This window comes from Ctenocephalides felis, unplaced genomic scaffold (genome assembly GCF_003426905.1).
Source record: "Ctenocephalides felis isolate EL2017-DRISC unplaced genomic scaffold, ASM342690v1 CF-g0.4_SCAFFOLD_01886, whole genome shotgun sequence".
Classification (NCBI taxonomy): Eukaryota; Metazoa; Arthropoda; class Insecta; order Siphonaptera; family Pulicidae; genus Ctenocephalides; species Ctenocephalides felis.
The window spans coordinates 5030099-5056306 of record NW_020538040.1 but is presented as its reverse complement, the minus strand read 5'-3'; the positions used below and the strand labels follow the sequence as shown (position 1 = coordinate 5056306).

General features: G+C 29.2%; 1 protein-coding gene across 1 annotated transcript in view; it reads right to left on the bottom strand.

The window, feature by feature from the left end:
- LOC113378516 (nascent polypeptide-associated complex subunit alpha, muscle-specific form-like) overlaps positions 1-26208 on the bottom strand; it is a 109500-nt gene that overhangs the window by 77250 nt on the left and 6042 nt on the right. The window contains exons 8-35 of the mRNA XM_026619058.1: positions 25238-25276; positions 24966-25077; positions 22883-22994; positions 22761-22798; positions 22624-22651; positions 22506-22552; positions 22378-22420; positions 21503-21564; positions 21280-21342; positions 19745-19816; positions 19605-19670; positions 17808-17843; positions 16021-16143; positions 15501-15950; positions 12534-12618; positions 12382-12416; positions 12241-12285; positions 11515-11583; positions 9445-9522; positions 9284-9370; positions 8305-8382; positions 5661-5744; positions 5422-5554; positions 3986-4051; positions 3589-3668; positions 1036-1080; positions 269-313; positions 154-198 (exon numbers count right to left, since the gene is read on the bottom strand). Coding sequence (XP_026474843.1) covers positions 154-198; positions 269-313; positions 1036-1080; positions 3589-3668; positions 3986-4051; positions 5422-5554; positions 5661-5744; positions 8305-8382; positions 9284-9370; positions 9445-9522; positions 11515-11583; positions 12241-12285; positions 12382-12416; positions 12534-12618; positions 15501-15950; positions 16021-16143; positions 17808-17843; positions 19605-19670; positions 19745-19816; positions 21280-21342; positions 21503-21564; positions 22378-22420; positions 22506-22552; positions 22624-22651; positions 22761-22798; positions 22883-22994; positions 24966-25077; positions 25238-25276 — 2266 coding nt within the window. The remainder of the gene's footprint in view (positions 1-153; positions 199-268; positions 314-1035; positions 1081-3588; positions 3669-3985; positions 4052-5421; positions 5555-5660; positions 5745-8304; positions 8383-9283; positions 9371-9444; positions 9523-11514; positions 11584-12240; positions 12286-12381; positions 12417-12533; positions 12619-15500; positions 15951-16020; positions 16144-17807; positions 17844-19604; positions 19671-19744; positions 19817-21279; positions 21343-21502; positions 21565-22377; positions 22421-22505; positions 22553-22623; positions 22652-22760; positions 22799-22882; positions 22995-24965; positions 25078-25237; positions 25277-26208) is intronic.

Here is a 26208-nt window from a genome sequence, read left to right as displayed (position 1 = left end):
AAAATATTTCGAATTTAATATTCCTCAAGCTTCATCACCAAACATCATTTTATATATATATAATTATTATTATTTTATTATTTAATTATTGAATTTGATTCATTAAGCAACTTGCCAATAGGCTAGCAAATTTATTAATTTTAGATGAATTACCTGTGTCGGTGTCATGTAATCTTCAGGCCGCGGTTCGGGTCCGTGCTGCAAGAAAACACACGTGTTACATAAAAGTTACGTTAAAGCTACATAACGTTAAAGTCACATCTCTTACCTTCATTGGTGTCACAAACATTTCTGGCCGTTTTTCTGGTCCGTGCTGTAACAAAAACATATACGTTACATAAAAGATACGTAACAAAAATTACATGTTATGGCAAGGCCTTGTTACGCTCCAACTTCCATACATTATGCTACTAAAGCTTACTGAATTATACTGACTAGCAAGTATTAAATTTTATCTAAAAAGTGACTCTACTAACAAACAATTTTAATTACAAGATTCCCTTTTTGTAAGCATTTTGCAATAAAATTTTCTTCAAATTTAAATTTTGTTTCTTAGATAGTAGAGTCCTTCATGATTTCAAAAATACTTTACCCAAAGTCAGTTTACTCATCAGTAGAGTCTCTTTTACATTAAATTTTTGTATTAATATTGCTACTGAATCATACTGAATGCTGCCAAAATGTCATGTATTTGCTGTGCATTCAGGCGTTTTACAATAAACTGCAACGTCACATGTGTGTTAAGAAGCTGAGTCAGAAACACACTGTTATCTTACATCGTTTTTTTGACATTTGTGCGGTTTTTAGTTTAGGTTTTGTATATGACAACGTAAGAAATACGCCTGACTGCACAGCAACCGCATGACTTTTAGAACGAATTTGTATGGAAAGTTCTTCATAACATAGCTTTGCCATAACATTGGTCTGTTATGCGGCTAAATCGGTCTAAAAGTCTATATAAACTATGAACGTAACAAGTAGGATAATACTTAGTATTATTATAAATAATTATTAAATATTTATTATTTTTAATACCTTCATTGGTGTCACAAACATTTCTGGACGCATCTCCGGTCCGTGCTGTAAAAGAAACAAATATGTTACATTAAAGTTACGTAACAAAAATATACATACAAAAAGTACATAAGGTCAAATGTACATACAAAAATATATAAATGTAACATTACAAGAAACAATTATTATTATTCATAATGTTTAAAGTACCTGCATTGGTGTTACGGGACCTACCGGCAACTGCAAGTAAAAACATACACGTTACATTAACGTTAGAGTTACGTAACAAACATTTTTAAACTTAGCAACGAAACATATGTAATAAATATTATTGGAGTAACGTATTAATATGGAAACTGTTATGTTATAAATAAGAAACATGATTTACAAAGTTACGTTATAAATTTACGTTACATTAAAGTAGAATAGAATTAATTTATATCTTATAGAATGCACTGAAGCATTAATTACGTAACAACAGTTAATAATCATTTATTTGCTATTCTGTAAATTTTACGTAACTACAGTTATATTTGGTTGACATAAATGCGACATTTATATATTTATGTGCAATATTTAAGTAACAATAGTTACATTAAATATTATGTATAGTTACATTAATATTATTATAATATATATAATAATAATATAAATAAATAAATTAGTAATTTTTTAAATTGCAATTGCATAACTGTAGTTACATTTCATTAACGAAACCAATGTTACAAAACTTTGTAACAAATACATAACAATTGTTGCACAAAAAATAATTTTAAAGCATGTTTATTATAACAAAAACGTAACTACAAAGTTTAAGTTAACAAAAACAATACAAGCGTTACATTTAATTGATGTAAAATGTGCCAATGACACAATTACTATAATTAAATAAATACGTATGTAACAACCACGTAACAAACATTACATGAAACTAATGTAACAGCAGCGATACAAAATTAAAGTTAGAAATTCATTATTCCACAACGTTTTAACAACTGTAGTTACCAAAAACACTATAATACATCCATTAGTTGATTTTTATATCGCATTTGCTATGATAACTAAAGATGTAACCATTACGTAACAATAGTTATACAGAATATTAATTTTATTAACTGTTTATTATAATAAAGAAGTAACTGCAAGGCTGAAGTTAATATAAACAAAACGAGTGTTACATTTAACCACATGTAAATTTTCAATAACATAATTTCTGTCATTGAGTAAATACATATATAACAACCACGTAACAAACATTACATGAAACTAATGTAACAGCAGCGATACAAAATTAAAGTTAGAAATTCATTATTCCACAACGTTTTAACAACTGTAGTTACCAAAAACACTATAATACATCCATTAGTTGATTTTTATATCGCATTTGCTATAATAACTAAAGATGTAACCATTACGTAACAATAGCTATACTGAATATTAACTTTAAAAACTGTTTTTTTATAATACAGAAATAACTACAACCTTGTAGACAACATTAACAAAACGAGTGTTACATTTAATTACATGGTATTTATAAATGACTCAATTCCTGTCTTTGAATAAATACGTATGTAAACTAACTAATGTAAAACTAATGTAACAGCAGTCGTACAAAATTTTAATTACAAATTTAATATTTTACAACGTTGTAACAACTGTAGTTAAAAAAAATAATATTACATTAATTAGTTGATTTTTATATCGCATTTGTTATAATAATTATTGATGTAACAATTACGTAACAATAGTTATACTGAATATTAATTTTATTAACTGTTTTTTTATAATAAAGAAATAACTACAAAGTTGTAGTTAACATCAAGAAAACGAGTGTTACACTTAATTACATGTAACTTGTCAATGACACAATTACTGTCATTAAATAAATACGAATGTAACAACCACGTAACAAACATTACGTAAAATTAATGTAACAGCAGTCATATAAAATTTTAAATTAGATTTAAAATTTTAGAAATTAATTAGAAATTCATTATTTCACAACGTTGTAACAACTGTAGTTAACAAAAACAATGTTAAATTAATTAATAGCTTTTTATATCGCATTTACTGTTATAATTAATGACTTAACAATTACGTAATAATAACTATACTAAATATTAATTTAATTGACCGTTTATTATAATAAATAAGTAACTACAAACTATAGTCGACATAAACAAAACGAGTGTTACATTTACAATTACATGTAATTTGTCAATGACACAATTACTGTCATTGAATAAATACGTATGTAACAACCACGTAACAAACACTACGTAAAATTGATGTAACAGCAGTTCTAAAAAATTATAGTTAGCTCATTATTCCACATCGTTGTAGCAAATGTAGTTAACAAAATCAATGTTATATCAATTAGAAGTTATTTATATCGCATTTGCTATAATAATTATTGATGTAACAATTACGTAATTAGAAATTTATTATTTTATATCTGTAGTTGATAAAAACAATATTACATTAATTTGCAATTATATATATCGTTTTTATTACGTAACTTTGAATCATAATGAATGCAATGACAAATTTAAAAAATCAGCTAAAATAAATTACCTGCTGTTCAGGTGTACTAGCCAAAATCCTTCTGCGTGCACCTGGTGCCCTAGAACTTGGTGCCCTTAACCTGGATGGACCTGAAATTTAAATAAAAATGATAAATATATCATTTTGAAAATAAAGATAATATCAGTTAGTGAATACTGTGAAAATGTCTATCTATTTGCTGTGCGATCAGGCGTATTTTACATATAAACGAGCAAGAAATAATCTTATTACTAATAATTCGTGGCGTTTGTTGTTTATATACAATCGTAATAATATTTAGCTATACTTTCGGTCAAATATTTGCAGAGTTTTATTTATTTGTATTATTTTTGTATATGACTTAACCAAAGAAAAACAATACTTAATTACAAATTTCTGGCGAGAAAAATTTCATAAATTAATTTACCTGCAGTTGGTTGAGGCAGCCCGCGTCTAACTGGTCTTGGACAAACTGCCGCTGCTTGGGCAGCTGCTAATAAATAAAAATTCAAAAAATATTAATTATTAGTATAGTAATCGTAGGCAATGTTAATTAAATATTTACTCAATCGGATTATCGGATATTGCTTCGTAGTAAAAAATTTAATGAATTAATACAAACGCTCGGTAATAACATATCAATATCTTGAAACTGTAAATGTGCTAATTCAATTGAAATAGATTCTTCAGATCAGGTTGGCCCTTGCAGAAATTATAAAATGACATGCTTTGCAGTGGGTAAACTATTCGTATATTTTTTGTTTGCTGCTCTTATCACTTAGGCACCACATTTACAATCAGTTAGTTATTTCTCTACTAAACATTTTATACTGGAAATATTTTATATGGCAAAACGTAAACCGGGTTAGCTAGTATATATATATATATATATATATATATATATATAGTTAGTGGTCCATATGTAATACCAAAATGATCCAAATTGTAGACATAATAAATTCCATAAAATATAATGTTTTATATTAGGTTTATTTTATGTAAGATTAATATTGACAACACTATGTGTAATCATATTTCTCGTTTACAAAATATATTTGGTATTTGCGTATTCACAATTGAAAAGAAAGGTTTCAAGAAAAATAATTTTGGAAATAAGACTCGGGAGAAACAAAAGTAAGATCCGATCTGACACTTAAATTATTTTGTTTTCTCCGTGCTGTCACTATATGAGCCTATCTGTCCAGTAGAAATGCGATGCGTGTTGACAAGCCGCTACATATATATATATATATATATATATATATATATATATACGAGTATATATATATATTTCAAAGTAACTAGCATCCCATTCGTCGAAATAAAAAAGGTATAAAGTATAAAAACTTTTATTTATACGTTTCGACACAAGATGCGTGTCATCATTCAGCAACACAGGACAAAAACACTCAACAAAAATTTATTTAAAAAAATTAAACTTAATAACATATTAGAGAAAAACATTTTTTTAGAAAAAATTATTAATAACTAAAAGATTCATCCGAGTCTGGATGCTCGGTATGGGCGTGTTTCTCGCTTCACAATTATGCATTTCATAACTTTTAGTCAAATTAGTTTTCAAATCTTTTAGTTATTAATAATTTTTTCTAAAAAAATGTTTTTCTCTAATATGTTATTAAGTTTAATTTTTTTAAATAAATTTTTGTTGAGTGTTTTTGTCCTGTGTTGCTGAATGATGACACGCATCTTGTGTCGAAACGTATAAATAAAAGTTTTTATACTTTATACCTTTTTTATTTCGACGAATGGGCTGCTAGTTACTTTGAAATATGTTTCAACGTCGAAAAAACTATCAAGATATATATATATATATATATATATATATATATATATATATTCTACCTGCTGCAGCTTGCTGTTGAGCAACAGCCCTTGCCTGCCTCTGCTGCCCCTGTGTGGGTCTCGGACAAACTGCAGGCGGCCTCTGTTTTTCCGGAGTCAAAGCTGCCGCTGGCCTCGAGCGTCCTCTTGCAGCCTTGAAAACAAAAATGTAACAATAAATATCGTGAAAATTATACAAATGTAAGAATTTTTTATGATCTAATTAAATGATTATTTTTTTATTAATTTTCATTTATTACCTGTGGTGCTGGTAATCCTGATGGTCTAGGTATACCACCTGGCCTTGGAATGCCTCCGGGTCGTCTAATGGTACGTTTTGGAACCTGAAAATAAAAAAAATAGATGTAAGTGGCATTTTGATTTCAGACATATTTCGATATGTAATTAATAAATTTATTTCATAAGAAAGCAATATATACATATATATATATCTTCTATATATATATATATATATATATATATATATATATATATATATATTATATAAAAATAAGTCGGGTTTTCCTTCCTGACGAAATAACTCCAGAACGCACGAACCGATTTCGACAATTTTGCATTCGTTGGAAAGGTCTCGGGCTCCGCAAGGATTATAGCTAAGAAAATTAGTTGTGCATGGCATCGTGCCTTGATGCAAGCTACTGGAACATTCACGCACCGTTTTTAAAAATTCGAGTAATTACATTAGTGAGAATTATCAGAATTATGCTTGGTTAAGTCAACGAGCAATTCTTGCTGCAAAAAATAATGATGTACACGCACTTAATTTCACCATTCAATCAAAAATTGCTGGCGATTTGGTGACATACCAATGATTCTGACTGGTCTTCCGTTTGACTTCAAACGATTGCAATTTTCAGTTCGCCTTGCGTTCGCAATAACAAGTCGCAAGGCCAATCGCTTAGTGTTTGCGGGATAAATTTCAAATAGATTATTTAGAAAATCATTGTTTCTCACATGGGCAGTTATACGTTGCCTGTTCACGAGTTGGAAAACCATTCGCTTTGTTTGTGTTAACGTCAGACCAAAAAACAAAAAATGTGGTTTACCAAAGAGCACTTCAATGAAACGGATAATTTGCGGATTCACTTTCATTTACTTAGAGAAGTTCAACTAAAAAAAACTTCATTTTTGCAATCGAAATAAATTCATTACAGTTGTGCAATAAAATCATTTTTTTCCTTTTCAAATATACAACAAACAAAAAATTTCTTCATCCTTCTCACGAAACCATCTGGTGGCGAAACGGAGTTCGTCGGGTTTGCTAGTTTCTTATAATTAAACCTCTAATATTTTAGAATGTATATGAATTAAAATTATCATACAAGGTTTTATTAAAATTATCAGAAGAAATTTAACGAATTACAAAGAGACGACCAACGGCTTTTAAATTTTTGAAATTGGTCAAGCCGTTTTTGAAAAATTTCGATGTAAACTCAATTTTTTATTTTATTGTTGTTAAATATAGCTTTTAAGCAGAGAATTTTTTTTTATTTTGTTTTGTTAGTCTGTAAAGTCTTTTTTCTAAAAATTTCTGAAAACTTAACAAGAATTTTTTTATTAAAATGTCTAAATTTAATCCGCAGTCGTATAAAAAAAATCTGAATTTGCTCATCAGTAGAATTTTCTTTAGAAAACAAAGTATATATTTGTTCATCAGTAGCATTCTTTTTTTAAAAAGAAAATATTTCAATTTTCTCGTCAGTAGAGTCCCCTTCTCATAAAAAATGTATAGATTTGCTCGTCAGTAGAGTTCTTTTTTTCTTAAAAAAATATAAATTTGCTCGTCGGTAGAGTTCTTTTCCCCTTAAATGAATATATAAATTTGCTCGTTAAAAAAAACAAATGTATAAATGTGCTCGGCAGTACAAATCCAGTTTTTTAAAAAATGTTTGAATTTGCTCTTGTCAGTAGAGTCCCATTTTCCAACTTTCAAATATTTTTTCCAAGTTTAATTTACTTGTCAATCCAATCCTTTTCCGAAACACTTTTTATTTATTCGTCTGTAGACCCTTTTCTATTAGCAGTACAGTCCTTTTTTCTAACTTTTAAATATTTTTATCACTTTAAATTTGATCGTCAGTAGAGTTCCCTTACCTCTATAAATATCATATATTAATGTGTGTGTCTGGTTCCTGTTTTGCTCGTCAGTAGAGTCCTTTTTATCTTTAAATTATTGATTATTAATTTGTATATAAATATTAATTGGAGACTTACTGGTGTTACGTAGTCCTCAGGTCTAATTTCAGGACCCTGAAATAAAAATAATCGTAATATATATATATATATATATATATATATATATATATATTTATATATATATATATATATATTCAATAATATATTTCAATTAACACTTACCATTGGTTCATCATATGTAATATGTGAGTAGTCTTCGGGTCTGCCAAACTATAAAAATAATAAAAAAATAATTTATATATATACTAGCATACCCGGCCACGTTTAGCTGTGGCATTTCATAAAATCTACTAGATTCAAATTTGAATCTAGATGTACAGTCAACAGTTCAAATATTTAATATTTACAAATGACATATTATTCTTGATTTTTGACTAATATAACGTTTCGATTATAAATTATGTTAATTTATATCATTAGGATCTTGTCACGGTTAACAAATTAAAAGTAAATAAAAAATCTATTAACAACAGACATTTCACAATTTTCTTCAAATCCATAACTGTCAAAATTAATGAAATTTACTAAAATTTTAACATTTCGAATATGAACTGAGATTTTTAATATAGTCTATATCCTAAGTTAGATATAAATGTATACGATGAGCAAATAAAATTTAAAATCGGTTCAGTAGTTTAGGAGTACATTGAGGACAAACATCACTGATAACATGTATTTTATACTTACCATATTATCAGAATAAGGAGGCGCAAATCCTGCAGGAATTACGGGAGTATATCCTGAAAGTCTTATTGAAGGCGGAGTCTAGAAATAAAAATAATATATATATATATATATATATATATATATATAAATGTGCGTGTGTGTCTATCTATATATTATTAATAATCTTTAGCGCAATATATCAAATAAAAATTTAAAAATTTCATATATGCTTAATAGTATGATTTTACATCCTTAATAATACGATTCGACATATTAATCTATGCCATCAATTTGAAGAAAAAACGCATACAAAATAACTTAACTATAAAACAATAGAAGATATAAATAATTATACTTAGTTATAAAAATTGTATAGATTAAAAAAAAAGAAACTCAGAAATATTATTTAAAATGTAGTATCTCTTTCAGACAGAAAAAGTATCAATCCTTTTATTGATGCTGTTTTTGTATAGCTGAATAAAACAAGATTCCGCAAAGCGTCTCTGTGTTTAATTCGATTCACAATAAAGTATTGTAGCAACGACAAAATTGAAACTACGATTGTGATTTTTAATGCAGTCAGTAACCAAAGTATGATTATAATTTTAATTTTATTCATTTAAATTATTGCATAACCACACAATTGTCTGTTTTACCAACATAGATAGCATTGAAAACTTTGTACTTGATTTTATAACAATGTTGGTTTGAAAATAAGAAATTAATTGACCAATATTGCCTTACAAAGAATCTTATGATAATTGCGAATCGAAGAATCTGTTATCAAAATATTATTCCTTGCTTTGTTTATATGTAAAATACGCCTGATCGCACGACAAATAGAAATACATTTTCACTAACAAGGAATAAGCATAAGATAGCGTTACCCTGAAAACGCTATGCTAAAAGGCAGAATTGGGCTGTAAATTGCCCTATATATAATTATATATATATATATATATATATATATATATATGTGTGTGTTTATAAATATATTTACAATAGGTCCTGAATAAGGACAAGTAAATCCTGGAGGTCTTCTTGGTGGTGTGAAAAATTCTTCGTCAATTCTTCCTGACGGAGGAGTCTAAACAAAGTAAAAAAAAATTATATATATATATATATATATATATATATATATATAGTTATTTATTTATTTACCATTGGAGGATACGGATATCCTCGAGGTCTTCCTGGAGGAGTAAAATATTCATCCAGAATCATTCCTGAAGGAGGAGTCTGAAAAATATAAAAAACTAGCTGTAAGTGGAATTCTGTCTTAAGGCAATTAGGGCATCGTGCCTTAAGGCAAATTGCTGGAACTTCCCGTACCAAAAATTATTATTTTTTTTTAAAACGATTAACATTTTTGAAAAAAAATTAGTTTTAAAAAATAAGATTTTTGAGAAACTATAAATTGGACAAAAAATTAGTTTTTTTTTTGAAAAAAAATTTTTTTTTCTTTATTTTGACATATTGTGGAAGATCTGAACTTTTTTTTCAAAGCAATCGTACTGCTTTAACTACCTAGGGACAAAATATAAAGCGCGTAAGCGCCGCGTCGCTGTCTAACGCATAAGCATTGGTACGGAACCGATAGGAATGTTAACAAAATGTATACTTATTGTTAAAATCTCTATAAAATGTCTGATAATTTGATGTGCATATGTCTAATGATCATTTTTGACCGCCAAATGGCTCATTTTTTTACTTTTTCCTCTATATCTCCGGAACCGCTGGACCTACCTTCATAAAAGTTGTATCGATTCTTCACCTTGTCAATACAAATAAAATGTTTTTTGAATTATTAAAATCGGACGCTCCGTTCTCTTAAAAACTGAGTTACCGTTTTCGGAACTTTTTGCCCCGTATCTTCGGAACGGCTTGACCTGCCTTTGCCAAAAACTAATCAGCACGTCTCCTTATCAATACGGATCGAATGTTTTTTGAATTATTCAAATCGGTTGATCCGTGTTCCCGAAATCGTCGACGAAAATTTGTATCCGCACATACATACACACACATACATACATACACACACACATACACACACACACACACACACACACATCCATTTTTTCTAAGGTATGCCAAAATGTTCAGAAACCTCTGAAACGTAAAGATATATAAAAATTTTCATTTTCGATTTTTTTGCGATTACTATAACTTGCCCTACGGGAAGTTAAATATATATGTATATATATATATATATTTATATATATATATATATATATATATATATATTATTTAAAAGACTGGTCCTGTGTATTTTTAATAAATTGATATATTGGTCATTCTTTAACAAACAGCACACTAACCAGACCCTGGCATTTTAAAATCGTCTGAAATTTTTTTTACAGATTTTATACATAAAATAATATGACACGTATTTTAGGATTTTGCTGAAAAAAATTTTTTCACGTAAATATTTGCATTTGAAATATGAATTGTTTGCACAATTTCTATGAACATCATCTGCGGTAAATTAATTATCTCGAGTTGTTCTGACAGAATAGGTATTATTATTTTTTTATTACACTCATATTCAAGTAATCTTTGTAATAATTAAAGAACATGAAAAAAAAAACTCTTCTGATGAGCAAACTAAAATTTTGACACACAAAATTAAAAAAGGACTCTACTGACAACCTAGAATATGAAAAAGGACTCTACTGACGAGCAAAACTAAAATTGTGACACAGAATTTAAAAGAACTCTACTAATGACCTAGAAGATAAAAAATAGATAAAAGATTATGACACGAGGAGAAAAAAACTCTACTGACGACTTAAAAAATAAAAGAAGACTTTTCTCTGAAAGGACTCTACTGTCGACTTAGAAGATAGAAAACAAATTGAAGTAAATTAAAATTTTGATTCAAACCTAGAAAATAAGGAAAAGGACTCTACTGACAAGCAAATTAAAATTTTAACACAAAAAAGAAAAAGAACTCTACTGACAACCTTGAAAATAGGAAATAAGATTCTACTGACAAGCAAATTAAAATTCTAACACAAGAGGTAGAAGAACTCCACAGACAATTTAGAGAAAATGAAAAAGGACTCTACTGATGAGCAAACCGAAATTTTGACACGATAAAAGAAAAAGACTCTACTGACGAGAATATAAAGAATGAAAAGAAAAGAATGTCGTAAAATATTGAAGTGTAAATAGTGTATATATATATATATATATATATATATATATATATATATATATATATATACTAACCATGGGTTCATCCAACATAAATTCTTGAATTGCTCTTGGAGGAGGCGTAAAGTCTTCAAGTCTTCCCGACTTAAAAAAATAAAAATATATTATATAATTAAATATATATGTATGTAAATATATATTTATTAATATATATATACACCTAAGTCTGTTTTTACACGGTCTTTTTGTACACGGTTTTGATATAACACGGTTTGAAAATTGAATATTTTTAATTTTTTTACACGATTTTATTCCATTTAGCACGATTTGAAATTTTATGTACTTAATTTTTTTTTTGTCAAATTTAATTTTTGCGAAGTATGTTGATATCACAAAAAAGTATTTATGAAAGAAAAAAGTCTGAAACCATCGATAGTATCGATAGTTTGCGAACCTTAAAGATTTAAGTGGTTAACAATTTTTACTGGTGAAAGCAAATGTGAATAGCACTAATTTAGGGGAATACCCTAAAAATTCTTGTTTTTCACTAATTTTAATAGGTTTTGGAGATTAGGAACAAATCACCCATTTTTGTATAAGATCAATGTCTTTTTTTACGCGTTTTTTTACACGGCTTCTTCTGGAACCAATCTACCGTGTAAAAACAGACTTAGGTGTATATATATATATATATATATATATATATATATATATATATATATATATATATCTATATATATATATATATATATTATAATAATTATGAAATTGTAAGTCATTATTTTTCTTAAAATAACTTACAAAATCAAAATACATTTCTTCTTCAGGAACAGCTGCTGGGCAAATCTGTAAAATCGAGGTATTATTTTAATTCATATATATAAATATTTATATATATATATATATATATATATATATATATATTAAGTAGCAACAAATTACCTCTTCCCTCAGGCTTTGCTGGAAAGCTGCTTCTTCTGCAATATGACAAATTTAATTTTAACAATATAACACACACACATATATATATATATATATATATATATATATATATATATATATATATATATATATATATATGTATATTTAAATACCTTCTGCAATAGCTTCCCTGATCTGCCGATCCGCTTCTATGATGTCTTGCATAGCCTCGATTGCAACCATATCACGTACAGGAACCTAAAAAAAACAAAAACAAAATTAGAAAACACAATAATAATAAAAATTTATCCTGTATGTATCAGCACATACATACATAAACACACACACACATATATCCAAGTTCAAGTTCAGAATGATAACATTCTAGATCCTCCCCCCACGAAGTAATGCCTAACGGCGGTTTCCAATAAAATTTAAAAACAATAATGAAATCAAAGTCATACTTCAAATATGACATGATCGGTTTGTCATTGTAATTAGCATCTAGGACTTGAACCTTCATTAGAGAAATAAAGTGATTGCTGATTAATAAATTCTATAATAATCGTTCACACAGTGGATTATGTTAAACAACGCCTAAACAAATATTGTTTTCGTAATTTCACTGATCATGTAATAATTGTGTTTGAAGAACTTCATGTAATTAAAATTAACATACATTCATTGACTAATTGTATTTTTTCACTTTTTTCAAGACGATATTCATTTTGCACGTCAGTAGAGTCCTTTTTTATAAATTTGCTCGTCAGTAGAATCTGCTTTTCAAGTCAGTTAGTTTTAGTACTTTTAACATTTTGACAATTTTTAGTTTGTCGACAATAAAATCTCTGTTCATATTTACGAATTTCAAATTTGGTCGCCAGTAAAGTCCATTTTTAAATATTTCAAATTAAAATTGACTTTGCTCGTCAGTAGAGTTCTTTTTTAGAGACATTTCTTATTCATATTTTGCTCGTCAGTAGAGTCCCTTTCTTCTCTTCTAGATTGAAATTAAAATTTGCTCGTCAGTAGAGTCCCTTTCACAAAACATTTTTCATTAATATTTTTGCTTATCAGTACAGTTTCTTTTAGTATCTAAATTAAATTTGTCTTGCCAGTAGATTTTCTTCTTCCAAGTAAAAATTAGAAAGTTTGCTTGTCAGTAGTCCTTTGATCTTTTTTGTCAACTTTTAGTTTGACAGTCAGTAGAGTCCTTTTTATATTTGCTAGTTTCAAATTTGATCGTCAGTAGAGTGCCTTTCTGTATTTTCTTATCGATTAAAACTTTGTTGGCTTGTCAGTAGAATCCCTTTTTAACTTTAAGATAAAATTTATGATCATATTTTAACTATTCGATTTTTTATTTGCTCGTCAGTAAAGTCCTTTTTAATCTTTTAGATCAGACCTAAAGTTTCCTCGTCAGTAGAGACCTTCTTTCTTCACATTATCTATTTTAACTTACGTTTAGTACACGGCACAAATGTTTAATTTGTTTTATTATTTTCAAGGAACGGGGTAAAATATTCTTCTGATTCAGGCATTTTTCATTAAATCAAGATTTGTACTAAAATGTAACTTTAAAATGTTTATCTATCTATGCCGATTTCCTTGTTGTTATCGGTACGCATGCAACGTTGATGCCGGTACGCATACAGCGACAGATCTCTATTCACTCGACACGACGACTAATCACAATCGACACGTATAGAAATGATATCATCGAGAGCGAAGACGAATTATTGGCACTCGACTCTTATCTTATCTTATCTGCCATAACGCACTTCCGTTGCATTTGTACGGATTTACACCCTAGTCGCGCCTAAAGAAGTTTTACTTCAGTAAATACAGTACAATGAGGCAATACTTTTACCCTATGGTAAGAACAAACAAAGTCAATAAAACAATAATTAAATACTAGCTGTAAGTGGAAGTCTGTCTTAAGGCAATTAGGGCATCGTGCCTTAAGGCAAATTGCTGGAACTTCCCGTACCAAAAATTATTATTTTTTTAAAAAAACGATTAATATTTTTGAAAAAAATTTTACTTCGAAAAAATAAGATTTTTGAGAAACTATAAATTTGACAAAAAAATTCTTTTTTTTTAAATTGAAAAAATTTTTAAATTTTTTTTTTTTTTAATTTTTTTTTTGAAAAAAAAATGTTTTCTTTATTTTGACATATGTTGGAAGATCTGAACTTTTTTTCAAAGGAATCGTACTGCTTTAACTGCATAGGGACAAAATATAAAGCGCATAAGCGCCGCGTCGACGTCTAACGCGTAAACATTGGTACGGAACTCATAGGAATGTAAACTAAACTTATACTTATTGTTAAAATCTCTATAAAATATCTGATAATTTGATGTGCATATGTCTAGTGATCATTTTTGACCGCCAAATGGCATTTTTTATTACTCTTTTCGTTAGATTTTCGAAACCGCTAGACCTGCCCCTATGAAAATTTGATCAAATCTTCATCTTGTCAATACAAGTAAAATGTTTTTTGAATTATTAAAATCGGACGCTCCGTTCTCTTAAAAACTGAGGTATTGTTTTCGGCACTTTTTGCCCCGTATCTTCGAAACGGCTAGACCTGACTTTGTCAAAAACTAATCAGCACGTTTTTTTATCAATATAAATTGAATGTTTTTTGAATTATTCAAATCGGATGATCCGTGTTTCAGAAATCGTCGACGAAAATTTGTATCCGCACACACATACATACACATACACACACATACATTCATTATTTCTAAGATATGCCGAAATATTCGGAAACCCTGAAACGTAAAGATATATAAAAATTTTCATTTTCGATTTTTTTGCGATTACTATAACTTGCCCTACGGAAAGTTAAAAAACGGCGGAAGCAAAGTTGTACACCAAATATATAAAATTTATTGATTATAAAAATTAATGATAAAAAAATGACAAGTCCAATTGCTTTTTTCCTCCAAGTCTAGTCTGCTTGATTTCCCCACAACTTATACGGTTCAAGCAAATTTCAAAATTTTCCGAAAAAACAAATTTCAAAATTTTTCGAAAAAACAAATTTCAAAATTTACAAAAATATGCAATACACCACTAGTCAATAAAACAATAATTAAATATAAGAAATAAGCCAATTTTTTTCATCCCTTACCTCTTCCTCCATAGTCTCCGGTATCATCTGGCAAACCTGCTGCGCCGCCGACACAGCCGCCCTCGCAATTGCACTTTTAGCCTTCGGTATACCGCCCCTCGGTACACCCGCTCTGGGTACACCTCCCGTCCTGGGTACACCTCCCGGCCTCGGTATCCCTGGTCTCGGTATACCTCCTGGTCTAGGTATCCCCGGTCTCGGTATCCCCGGGCGACCGATGCGACTCGGCCCAGGGAGACCCGAAGGTCCAGCCTGTGGTGCCGACGGCGGCCTCGGGCACACCTGCGGTTGCGGTACGGCACGCTGTTGACGTTGTACGGAGGGCCGAGGGCAGACCTGGGCGGCCGACGAGGGTTTCGATTGACGTCGGACCAAGGGACATACTTGGGCAGGCGGCGGAGCTATGCTGCGGGCCGAGGCTTGGGCCGAGGGCGGGGGTCGTAGTTGGGACTGGAATTAAAGGATATATAAGGGGTAAAGGATATATGTTTTTGAAATGTTTGTTTGTCAAATTATTTACCTGTTGTGAAGAAACTAGTCGAAGCCCCGAAGGCCCAGGCCCAGGTCCAGGCCCAGGAATCCTCCTAACGGCGCCTCTGGGTGGTTGTAAGCCACGACGACCCTTCTGCGGCCTGGGACAAACCTAACCACAAAACATCAGTATTAATATTTACTACTAACAAATAAACACGTTGACTGCCACCTACAAAAGAATTCTAACTAACGCAGATTACAATATTATTAAAACAAATTGATATTTTGGTCAGATCTTTTAAAATTGCTGCGGCAGTTAACGTGTTAATATATATATATATATATATATATATATATATATATATTAGAGATGGGCTTATCATATCCGAAGCCGGATCGACTCGGATTTGACTCCGCTTCAGGAAGGAGTTATATCCGCTTAACAACTCCACGACTCCGACAATTTTGAAACCGAAATACTCGACACAAATGTATTCTATAGCGCGTTGTTTACATAGCTGAGGATTTGTCAAATCCTATTAATTATTTGAAATGAAAATTTATGAATATCAATAAAATAATTTTTCTAAAGAATTCACGAATAAATGACGGGTTGTAAAATTTTTCGGTCGACCAGATGATCGACTCAGTGACTCGTAATTTTAACAGTATTGACCAAAGTAAAAACTCAAAACTTGAGAATCATATTCAATTTAATTATTTCCTTCTGATGAGAAAATAATTGATTTTTTGGATTAATCTTATATAAAAATTACGTAGTAAACTTTGTAAAAAAAGCTTTGTAGTGAACATACTTTTGCTTTCAAAATTTTTCTTCCGCTATTTTCATTTGAGAATTAATATCATATCGCGTAGTTCGATTATCATATTATTACTTTTACACAATTATATAATTGTGTAAAAGTAATAATATAATACTAAATATTTTTTGAGGCTTAAATACTAATGATATCACTGATACATTTTGAACTCTAAAGTGTTGTTATTTCAGGCTATAGAAAAACCAGATTAAATAAATGTATTTTGCTTTGTATATTGTTATACGGCCAAAGATTGTCGTAGTTAGAAATATGACCCCTCACTATTCAATAAATTATACATTGGAGATATTCACACTTGAACACAATTTCATTGTTCTGTATCTTTGTTTTGTAAGTAATATTTTTGTATTTTCTAGAAAATACACAATGGTATTTAGATTTTTATACCTAAAAGGTCATAAAACTGCCTCTCAGAAGAGAAAGCGACCGCTATTTCTTCCCAAAGCAAAAATGCCAAAAACAGTAAATTAACACACGAGTTAACAGATTTAATACCAGTTTAGGAAAGTCGGATATGACAAATCCTGTGAAACAACTCCACTCGGATTCACTCCGAGGGAGGAGTTGTATCGGAGTGACAACTCCGGAGTGAGTTACCCATCTCTAATATATATATATATATATATATATATATATATATATATATATATATATATATCTATATATATATATTAGAGATGGGTAACTCACTCCGGAGTTGTCACTCCGATACAACTCCTCCCTCGGAGTGAATCCGAGTGGAGTTGTTTCACAGGATTTGTCATATCCGACTTTCCTAAACTGGTATTAAATCTGTTAACTCGTGTGTTAATTTACTGTTTTTGGCATTTTTGCTTTGGGAAGAAATAGCGGTCGCTTTCTCTTCTGAGAGGCAGTTTTATGACCTTTTAGGTATAAAAATCTAAATACCATTGTGTATTTTCTAGAAAATACAAAAATATTACTATATTATATATATATATATATATATATATCAATATAAATTACTTACCGGTGTCGTGTAATCAGTAGGAATTCGTTGAAGATCCTGTAAATAGAGAAACAAAACACATAGAGACATCTGCTGGGACTTTTCTAAAATTTGCAATTTACTTAATTATTTGTTACAATATACTGTTTTTTAGAAAATGCAATAAAAAAACTACTGAATTTTTTGACAAATATTTTTCTATATTTCAAAAAATAATCCTTTTGGGTAGTAAATAATTTAGTTAAAATAATTTCATTCAAATGGTTGCCCACTAGTTGCAAAAAAATAAGTTAGATGGCAGACGCTGTATTTTTTCATATATTTTAGTGTATACAAATTAAAATTTTGATTTTTATGATTTTTAAATTTAGTGTTTTTAATTATTTATAAAAAATTGGAGTGCCAAAGGTTTGACAATAAATTTATCAAATTATGTACTCAGTAGAGTTTTTTTCAATAGTTTTATCTAATTTTCCTCATCAGTAGAGTCCTTTCTATACATTTTTATCTTAGTTTGCTTTTTTTATCTTAGGACTCTACTTACAGGTGAGTTACAGTATTAAAAAGGGACCCTACGGAGGAGCAAGTTAAAATAAAAAAGAGACTCTACCGACGAGCAAACTAAGACAAGGAAGAAAACAAATTAAAGTATAAAAAGTTAGGACTTTACTGACAAGTGAGTTACAATATTATAAAAGGACTTTACTGACGAGCAAACTGAATGTTTCGTAAATCAAATAAAAATATAAAACTCTTCTGATGGCTGATAACGAAAGAAAGAGAACTCTACTAACGAACAAATAAAAAAAAAAAAAAACAACGCTACTTACGATCAAAATTAAACACGGGCTGAAAAACAAATGAGAAAAAAGTATTAAAATAATTCTTCTGACGAATGAATAAAACAAAATGTGTTAAGAGGACTCTATTGCTGAACAGATGATGAAAATAGTAGAGAAAAGGAGTCTACTTACGAACAAAATGAGATAATTATCAAAATATCAAATCAAGGAGGAAGTGATAAAAAGTGACTCTACTGACGAACTAATAAAAAAAACGTGATAAAATGGACTTTACTGACGAGCGAATTAAGAAAAATTGATAAACAAGACTCTACTGACAAGTAAATTACAGTATGATAAGAAAACTCTACCAAAAAACAAATAAGAATAAAAAGAAACTCTACTGACAAGCAAATTAAAATATAAAAAAGACTCTACTTACGAATTTCATATCGAAATAGAAAATTAAAAGAAAAGAACTCTACTGACGAGCAAATTATATATTTAAATAGAAGATTATAAAAGGACTCTACTGACAAACAAATTTAATATATAATATACAATATTAGAAAAAAAATCTATTGGCAAGCAAAGTAATTTGAATCAAAAATTCAACAAATTTAATATAAAGATTAAAAATTAGAAAAAGACCAAAAAAATTTAAAATGAGAATGAGGACTCTACTGACGAGCAAATTTAATGCCTTTATATAAAATCAGAAAAGAATTCCACTGACGACCTAATTTGATATCTGAAGAGAAAAAGGACTCTACTGACAAGCAAACAGATTTTAAATAGAAACTTTAAACGATTTAATTGATGAAAGAATGATTTTTAGTGAATGAAATTGAATGTCTAAATTAAAAAATAAAGAGTCAATAATTATAATATATATATATATATATATATATATATATATATATATATATATATATATATATATAGGAAAACCCGACTTTTTATATATATAGAAGATATATATATATATATATATATATATATATATTATATATATAGATATATATATATATCTTACCTCAGCTACTGCCACAGGAATCTCAACTTCTGGGGGAGGAGGAGGAGCCCTTCCTGCAGGAGGCTCCTAGAAAAGAATAATAAATAATAATAAATATAATAATGTAATTTTTATGCATTATTTTTCCAAAAATAACTTACATAATCTGAATACAAATTCGAAGGTTCTTCGGGTATAGGACTAGGACACCTTACTGCTGCTGGAGGACGAACCTGTGAATAATAATAGGAAAATAAGGAAAAATAAATTTAGAAAAGCATATTGAAAAGGACTCTACTGACGAGCAAAATTAGATAAGAGTGAAAAAGAACTTCACTGATAAATAAGCAAAGAAAAAGAGTCAGAAAAGGACTCTACTGACGAGCAAAGATAGATGAAAGTGAAAAAAGGACTCTACTGACAAACAAATTAAAAAAGTGGAAAAAGAACTCTACTGGCTAACAAATCACAAAAAGGACTATACTGACAAGCAAATTGAAATAAAAGTAAAAAAACTCTACTGACGAGCAAAGCAACAGGAAAGTATTAAAAAAGACTACTGACAAATAAAATTCGACAATTCGACAAAAATGAAAAAAAAGTGACTCTCAAAAGGAACGAAAGCTTAAAGTGGACTCTACGGACGAGCAAAATTAGATAAAAGTGTTGAAGGGACTCTAATGATAAACAAATGAAAAATAACTATTGACCAGTGAAAAAAGTGATAAAAATGATACTATTGACGACAAACAAAAAAGTCAAAAAAAACTGATGACAAAAATTAGATAAAATTGTTGAAAAGGACTTTACTGACGAGCATAATTCGATAGAAGTGTTGAAAAGAACTCTACGTGTAAACAAAATTAGATAAAATAAAAAAAACAAGGACACTACTGACAAACACAATAAAATATAAGAGTGTTGAAAAGAACTGTACTAAACAAATAAATTAAGTAAAATGACTCTACTAACGAGCATTAATATTTTTGTACGTATTTTTCAGAACTTTAGAGATATAATTTAAGGGAACGTGGTTTGTCTTAAAAACATATAATCGATGCATGTGTTCTCTCAAATTCTTCAAAATCTAGAATTAATTTAAGCCTAAATCCGTTTACAACAGAAAAAAAACGGAACAAAAACGTTTCAACTGCATTAACTTTTGTTTGTTACTTTGAAGCATCAAAATCGGTTCAGCTGTTTTACACAAGTTTTAACAAAATCATGATAATTATGACTCATCTATCTTTTTCTAAAGTGTTGAAATAAATTTCTAATATATATATATATATATATATATAATATATATATATATATATATAAATATATATATATATATATATATATATATATATATATCTATATGTATAAATACCGGTGGTGGCGGTTCATTGTAAACGTCCCGTCTCAAAAACTCGTTAAGTGATAGGACTGCAAAAATAAATATAACATTTTATTAAAAAACATTCTAATATATATAGATTTATATATAGGGCAAATCTGCCGTAACAGAAAATGTCTAAATATTTGATGTGCGATCAGGCGTGTTTTACATATGAATAAAGCAAGAAAGACTCTATCATCGAAGATTCTGTTATCTGAACATTCTACCTTGCTTTGTTTATATGTAAAATACGCCTGAACGCACAGCAAATAGATAGACATTTTAACAGTTTTCTCTGTATGGCAGAATTACCCCAATAATATACATTTCAGACGTACTTTCTTCAACTTCATCTTCTTTCTTTGAAGGAGCAGGCTGTAAAAATTATAAATAATTATAATTTGTATATATATATATATATACATATATACATATGTATATATATATATATATATACATATATATATATATATATATATACATATATATATATATACATATATACATATGTATATATATAATTGTATTTACTTACACAAACTTGTGAGGATGCTGTTCCATAAATATTTTCATCCAAGTAATTCTCGAGAGATATAACTGTGAAAAAGTACAAAATATTATTTATATTTGTAAAATCTAATTAACTAGAACTTCTGCTGTTTTATATATGTGTGACATCTGTGAGACGTTAATAGAACCGATTGGGATCACCATAATTCTATTATGAAACTTAATTGAAATTTTATACACGCAAATACAAACTACGAAGAATTTACAGACTGCACAAAACAAAGCACTACAACTGTTTTCTTAATTTTTTTTTGAATTTTTAAAATCGATTCAGGATTGTGCGCTCAAACGTGGACGAATTTTTTTTCACTTTTTTGCAATTTACAAGGAAACGGCTTGTCTGATCGTCGTACAAAACTGACAAAAGCTAGTCCTTATCGAGTTACATCAAATGACTTTTAAATTTTTGAAATTGATTTAGCCGTTTTTTAAAAAACGTCGACGAAAGGTAAAAAATCGGCTCATGTACATGCACATCTTTTTTCCAAATTAGGTCTGATTGGATTCAGAATGACTTGAAACGTCGTTAGAACATAAAATTAGCAAATCGGATTTTTGTGCCAAAACAAAACATATTCATCGGGAAATTAATGAACAAATTTTAAAGTCCGTTGCAAAAAATTTTGGAGATATTTGTTCCTAAAATTTTAACCAAAATCTGGTACATGTATGGGACTCACCTATCAATTTTGTAAATAAAACATTAAACTATTGATTAACAAAAATAAATTATAACAAAAAAATGTATGGGACTATCAAGAGACGATTGTGGGACTAAAATGGGTTCAAATTTGGACAAAAAATCTAAAATCTAAAATAAACAAATTAAATAAATCTTACTATCTGATGCAGTTGGTTGTACAGGAGGCGGCGGCGGTACAGGCTGTTGAAAAAAAAAACAAATATTAGTAATAATTTATTAAATATAAATATAAAAAAATATAATATATATTTATAAATATACATACTTCCGATTCATAAACATGTCTGGCCAAAAATTGATCCAGGGATAGTACTAAAAAAATAAATTGATTATTGAAAGTATTTAAATAAGTTTATGAATTCTTAAGTTAAAAATTAATTTACCTTCTTCGGTTTGTCTTCTCTGAGGTCGCTGCAAATAAAAATATCAAAAACTAGTTAATTATAATTAGAACTAATTAATTATAAATAACTAATGTAAAATAAAATTAGTTGAAATTATGAATATCATAAAGACTTACCCGAATGCCCAACAAATCGTCAACAGACATCTCCTCATCTAAAATGAAAATGAATATTAAAAAATATATTTTTATTATATATATATATATATATATATATATATTTATAATGAAAATATGACCTCTTCTAGCCCTTTCCTGCTCCCTTTGTGCAGCAGCCTTGGCCAAAGCTATAGCTCGCATTTCTTCAGCTGTTTTTTGTTTTCTTGGCCCTAAGGCTCTCTTGCATACTTGCTAAAATTTAAAAAAAAATTTGAAAATTGTACAAGCTAACATTAGGCTAAAATAATTAGAAAAATGTATATACGTCTTACTAAATTTTCAGATTATAAATAAATTGCGCTCTAAAATCTTTCCAATATCCCATCAATGTCTTATGAATGTCCTACATGATCTAAATTGTTAAAATTAGTCATTAAAAATCGTTCTGAATCTATCTGTGAGAATTTATGTAGGTGAAATAAATGATTATTTGATAAAAGTATAAAATTAGTAATCAAAAACTACAACTGTCATTTTTAAGTAATTTTTCTTCACTTTTCATTGCATTTTTTCAATCGGAGTTTGAAAAAAATTACAAAAGAAAACCGTAAAAATTTATCCAGAACAAGACAAGGTGTACGTGTTTTTTTTTCATTTTTTTCTAATTATAAAGAAACGGCTTTGCCGATCGTCGCGCAAAGCTAACTAATGTCAAATGTTATCAAATTAACCGGGCAATCCAGATTATCTCCAGAACATTAACAATCATCATTTTATTTCGAATTCAATTTCAAACAAAAAAATAGTTGCCTAATAATTTGCACAAAATTGAAAAAATGCTCCAGTATAGTCACAGTCTAAACGCATTTGCAAATAATTCCGTGCGATATTCTCACTCATACTGTGCTGAGCTTGGCGGTATTTTTACATTTTTCAATAGTTTTTACCAAATTGGAAAAGTGCTCCAATACATAAGCAGTCTAAACGCACTTGGGTTGTACATTTGTACCAGAGTGGGGCTTAGACTGTGCTTAGCCTGGGTAATTTTTTGAATTTTTTGAATTTTTAATCCAAAATTACAAAAAAATATTTTATGGAAAATAAAATAAGATGTAATAATTTTTTTATCCTCAAAAGCAATTGTTTTGTCAATACAAGCAGAAAATTTTTTAGATCATTCAAATCTGATACTCCGTTCTGTCAAAAACTCGATTTGTATTTTCTGCACTCTTTGCCCCGTATCTCCGTAACGAATGGACCTCTCTTTGCCAAAAACTAATCAGCACATCTCCCTATCAATAGGAATCGAATGTTTTTTGAACTATTCCAATCGGCTGATCCGTGCGACCGAAAACGTGGACGAAAAAATGCGGACATACAAAACAAACACACACACACACATCCATTTAGTTTCTGAGGTATGCCCCTTAAAAATGTTCAGAAACCTCCAAAACGTCGAGAAATGCAAAAATTTTCATTTTCGATTTTCGGCCCATTACTATAACTACCCTACGGATAGTTAATAATATTAAAATATATTGTTTTTCAGCTATTTCACACTTCAGCCCCAAAAGGGCAATTTGTCAATAAAATAATAAAATTTTATTATAATTAACTTCCCGTAGGGTGAGTTATAGTAATTGCAAAAAAATCGAAAATGAAAATTTTTATGTCTTTACGTTTCAAAACTTTCTGAATATTTTGTCATACCTTAGAAAAAATGGATATATGCGTATATGTGTGTGTGTGTGCGTGTGTATGTGTATTCGGATACAAATGCTCGTCGACGATTTCGGGAACACGGATGAAGCGATTTGAATAATTCAAAAAGCATATGATTCGTATTGATAAAGAGACGTGTGCTGATTAGTTTTTGGCGAAGGCAGGTCTAGCTGTTCCGAAGATACGGGGCAAAAAATGCCAAAACGATAACTCAGTTTTCAAGAGAACAGAGCGTCCGATTTTAATAATTCAAAAAACATTTTACTTGTATTAACAATATGAAGACTGATCAAATTTTCATGAGGGCAGGTCTAGCGGTTTCGGAGATCTAACAAAAAAAGTAAAAAAAAATAATGGCATCTGGCGGTCAAAACTGATCATTAGACATATGCACATCAAATTATTAGATATTTTATAGAGATTTTAATAATAAGTATACATTTTGTTTACATTCCTATGGGTTCCGTACCAATGCTTAACTAGTTCCATGTATATACTTACAGTGGACGCTTGTCTTGCTGCAGGAGCAGCGCCTCTGCCGACAGATGCCGGCGCTGTCGTCGGCCGCGACGTTCGCCTAATTGCGCCTGTTCCGCTGCTACTCTGCGGACACCTATAAACAAAAAATTAATAAAACTTAGTATAAAAAAGCCAAACTTGTAAGAAATTACATACTACACAAAACAAAGCACTGCGACTGTTACTTTTAACATAATATCCATTTTATTATTCTATTTTATCATGATAGAAGTATTATATTTGATAAGTATTACCTTGATGTACTAGGTTGTCGTTGCGCTTGTCTCCTCACTCTGAAAATTAAAGATTAATTAATATAAGTTGAAAAATTAAACTAGTGGGGTGGGTGGCATCGTGCCTTAAGGCAAATTGCTGGAACTTCCCGTACCGTAACGAAATGTTCGAGGAATACTGAATGTTTTCAAATAGATCATTATAAATATTGTAACATTGTCTAATATTTATAAGAATTATATAAACTGAATTGCAGAGTTGAAATTATTTGTTTCAACAAAAACTAAAAAAAAAAAAAAAAAAATGGAACAAAATTTTTTTTTCCAAAATCAATTATTTTGTTAAGACAAGCAGAAAGTTTTTTGAATCATTCAAATCGGACGCTTAGTTCTCTCAAAAACTGCCATTTTTACATATTTAGCTCTGTATCTTCGAAATGGCTGGGCCTGCCTTTGCCAAAAACTAATAAACATTTCTCCCAATCATTACTAATTGAATGTTTTTTAGATCATTCAAATCGGATACTCCGTTCTCTCAAAAATTCGATTTCTATTTTCCGCACTCTTTGCTCCGTATCTCCGAAACGGCTGGACCTGCCTTTGCCAAAAACTTATCAGCTCTTTTCCCTATCAATAGGAATCGAATGTTTTTTGAACCATTCAAATCGGTTGATCCGTGCGCCCTAAAACGTGACTGGAAATTTGTATCCACACATACATACACACACACACACACACACATCCATTTTTTCTGAGGTATGCCAAAATGCTCAGAAACCTTCAAAACGTCGAGAAATGTAAAAATTTTCAATTCCGATTTTCGGCCCATTACAATAACTTACCCTACGGGAAGTTAATAATTTTTAATATACTTATTTGAAATTCTAAGATTAAGTAATGTTTTATGCATTATTTTAATTTAAGGTTTAGATATAATTAGTCTGTCTCTCTAGTTAAATCTCTTTCTTTTTATTTTTACTATTGTATATTTA